This window comes from Diabrotica virgifera, chromosome 2, assembly GCF_917563875.1.
Source record: "Diabrotica virgifera virgifera chromosome 2, PGI_DIABVI_V3a".
NCBI classification, from domain to species: Eukaryota; Metazoa; Arthropoda; class Insecta; order Coleoptera; family Chrysomelidae; genus Diabrotica; species Diabrotica virgifera.
The window spans coordinates 149,521,037-149,524,503 of NC_065444.1; the positions used below are offsets into that span (position 1 = coordinate 149,521,037).

Below are 3,467 nucleotides of genomic sequence, written 5' to 3' on the forward strand. Positions count from 1 at the left end.
GATACTACGATATGGGAGTGAGACATGAACAATATCAGAAGGAAATGCAAGGAAGAGTTTTTGTAAATAGATTCCCACAAAATATTCTGAAGATGTATTGGCCCAACACCATAACAAATGAAGAATTGTGGAATGCATTAAGACAAAGAAGCAGAGGATGAAGCTAGTAGGTAATAACTCATTCTAACAGGTGGGTAAATAAACTTTGAAAAACACATTTTGATTAATTTTATTATTTAAAGAAATTACAATTTTTATTTAAAATTACTTTATTAGGTACATACCTAACCACTATTACCGAATAATTTATTGACATCGAATTTTTTTATTTGAAGCTCTACTTCTAAAATTTCTTTTTTTCTTGTTGAAAAATACTATCTTACTTCTTTTTTCTAGTCTTGCTGTTTCAATTTTTTTTGTAAAAGATACATTAAGGGTTTCGCTCCCTACATCTTTTACTTTTTTATTTTTTGAACGAGCCTGAGACATCTTGGCTGTCTTCTTGGGCAGGACAGCAGTTGTCGTGGGTGTACTGAGCAGCACAGTGGAAGTAGAGGGTACATTGGATGTCTGCTATGTGTCTTCCAATTGTAGGTAATCTACTTCCACTTGACTGTCTTGTGCAACTATAAAAATAAAAAAAAATTCAATTGTTTTAGATGTACCAGATAGTTTTTTCTTTATAAAAAAAATCTTTCTCGAATTAAGTAGGTAGTTACTTTTATTTATATACTTTAGCTATCTTAATAGCTAAGTGAATAATCTACCTTAATTTAGAATTGGAATAAATAATTATAATAATTAATTCATATTAATAATATTTATTGATATTAATTCTCATATTTTGAGTTTGCTTAAATTTGGTTTACAAAAGATCTTTTTTTTGTTTAATGATGTCTATAGATAGGCACAAGGTCTGGCTATGGGGAACCGCTTATCACCCTTGTTCTCAGATTTATTATTGATCAACATAGAAATAATATCTTTAACAATCAAACTTTAAACAATAATACCTTTCAAAAAATCTTAAATTGACTTAGAACTGTAGGATACAATATCCAATTTAGATGGAAATCTTTCAGATGCCAAAAACATTCTAGATTCACTCAAAAACTTACATCCGGATGTACATACTTACGGAAACAATGGATAAACTTAAGTTAATCTTTAGAAAACCGACTAGACCGACTATACCATACCTCCCTCTTCTAATCATCCTTTTTAACAGAAGGTGGCTTCTTTCTATTGCTACATCCATAGAATACATAAACCTAGCATTATCAGATAATAGTTTTAAATAGTTAAACTAATGGTCACTCTACTACATTTGTGGATAACGTGCTGAACAAAAAAATGTTCTAATTCAGAAGTTTTGTCCAGATCAAGACCATATACAGGTTATTGTTCAGATAATATTGGAAATATTGATCAAGCTTTATATATATAAATAAATTTAAAATTAGTTACCTTTATTTAAATAAATTAATAAAATAAGGACTCACCAGATGTGAAGAAACCAGATGCACTGTCACAACTGTTGGGTAAAGGTTGGATTTGATTGCCAATCAAACTCAACATTTGTGCTCCTACATCTGTGAGACGAGGCCTAAATGTGCCACCACCTGTTGCAAGTATGTCTTTCTGAAAACAATTCATTAGTTCATTACTGATTAAGAAATGAAAGGGTTAAAATCAAAGTGGTGTAAGTCATATTCTTGAAATGATGTAAGCCCTATTTTATAATCTTGATATTATATAGACAGACCTCTTCAGAGAAAAAGTGGTGTGTAAGTTTTTACTGTAAATACTTACACCACTTTTCCTGATGAAAAAATGTCTATTTATCAAAGTTATAAAGCAAGACTTCCATCATTTCACAAATATGACTTACACCTCTTTGGCGTTAACACCCTCAAATACTAAACTTCTATTGTCTCAACACTAGGTTAGTTCCCATCATAAAATTAGTTTCATTGGATTATATTTTTATAAAAATATTTCACTCAGAAATAGTGTAATTCGACTGACCTGGTGTTAAGAGCTTTAAATTTAAGTATACCTACTTTGTCCGCAGTTTGGTCTCTCTTCAACTGGTCCAAAACCTTCTGCTCATTATATTTTTGAATCTGCAATGTAATTAATCCATATAGCTCTAAATCAACCGAAAGTTTTATACACTTACATTTTCCTCTGCTACTTTTTGGCTAGTGACCCTTTTTAAGTTTATATATGCAGTGTTCAGCTGCTTGGGAGTTCTGGGAAATTCAGCGCTATTTTTCCCAGGTTTCATTGTTTTGGTTGGTGGACATAGCATTGGTACATTATTTGTTTTCAATTTAATATGCTTGTATCTGAAAACAAAAATACAATTAGAAATTTGTTCTGTAAGTTAGAAAATTTCGTACTTACTTTCCAATTATTTCCAACAGCAAACATTTCTCTCTCTCTCTCAGTATAATTTTTGCGTGGAGGATTTCCGTTTGTATTGCTCATTTTTAATATATTTTTTAATTATATAAATTATGTAGTTATTTACTATGGATTGAAATTTTTTGGTTATAAAATGAAATTTTGAAGGATGACAGCCGATTGTGACAGTATCGATACCAAATCGTATGTCAGATAATCGATTTTCTACGATCATATAATTTTAAGATGATCGACGTTTGAGAAACTCGTCACTGGTTAACAGTTGATCAAATCTAACAGCTCGATTAGATGATCGAAGATTTGAATAACGTTTCGGAAACCGGCTGTAAGTTACACTAAATCATCCAAACGTGTCTTGACGGGAGAACTGAACCAAAAGTAGTAATTAGATATAGCTGTTATGAGTTGTTTACTATTATATTTTATGCCGCTGACAAGGTGTTCGGCTATTGATTTATTAGTTATTGTAATGTTGCTATTTCGTAAGGGTTGGTTAAATGTTACAAAATGAGTAATTTAATACTAATATATCTTTGAGTATATCCAATAAGTCTTCAAGTTGACATAATAATTGTTTGCGCAGTTATTTTTTAATAATAGTTGTCTTGATCGTTTCTTATAATATAACATTAAGTATAATAATTTTAAATTATTTTTCTTAAGCGCACCTTTAATTGGGTTTGTCACTATTGGGTAGCGGGTAGATCATTACTAGTTAAAAAGCGTTTGGAAATTATTTTATCCGCCAACTCATCACTGTATTTTTTTAATCAATTCAAACTCAACTTTCCGATAATCATCGGACTATTAGAAAGCCACACTGTGAATCAAGGACTTTTGTCCTTTGATTTGCAAGGTTGTCATTCAGCCAGGGTACTTTCCTGTTGAAATTCCTTACTTTCTCTGGACAATTGTCATCAAACGATGTGATAACCTTCTGAAATTGTTCGGCTGTCATATCTAGGTCCAATGTATGCCTTACACTCCCTTCAACCCTTTAATATTCCAGGTCTCCAGCTAAGATAGACGTATTACCT

The 3,467-nt window shown here is 31.2% G+C and overlaps 1 protein-coding gene across 1 annotated transcript; it reads right to left on the reverse strand.

The window, feature by feature from the left end:
- Positions 1-213: 213 nt before the first annotated feature.
- Positions 214-2,754, reverse strand: LOC114343786 (uncharacterized). The gene is made up of 5 exons (XM_050642858.1): positions 2,410-2,754; positions 2,183-2,351; positions 2,064-2,126; positions 1,503-1,641; positions 214-626 (listed from the first exon to the last, which is right to left on the reverse strand). The coding sequence occupies exons 2-5, from the start codon at positions 2,312-2,314 to the stop codon at positions 574-576; spliced, it is 387 nt and encodes a 128-aa protein (XP_050498815.1). The 5' UTR covers positions 2,315-2,351; positions 2,410-2,754; the 3' UTR covers positions 214-573.
- Positions 2,755-3,467: the final 713 nt, after the last annotated feature.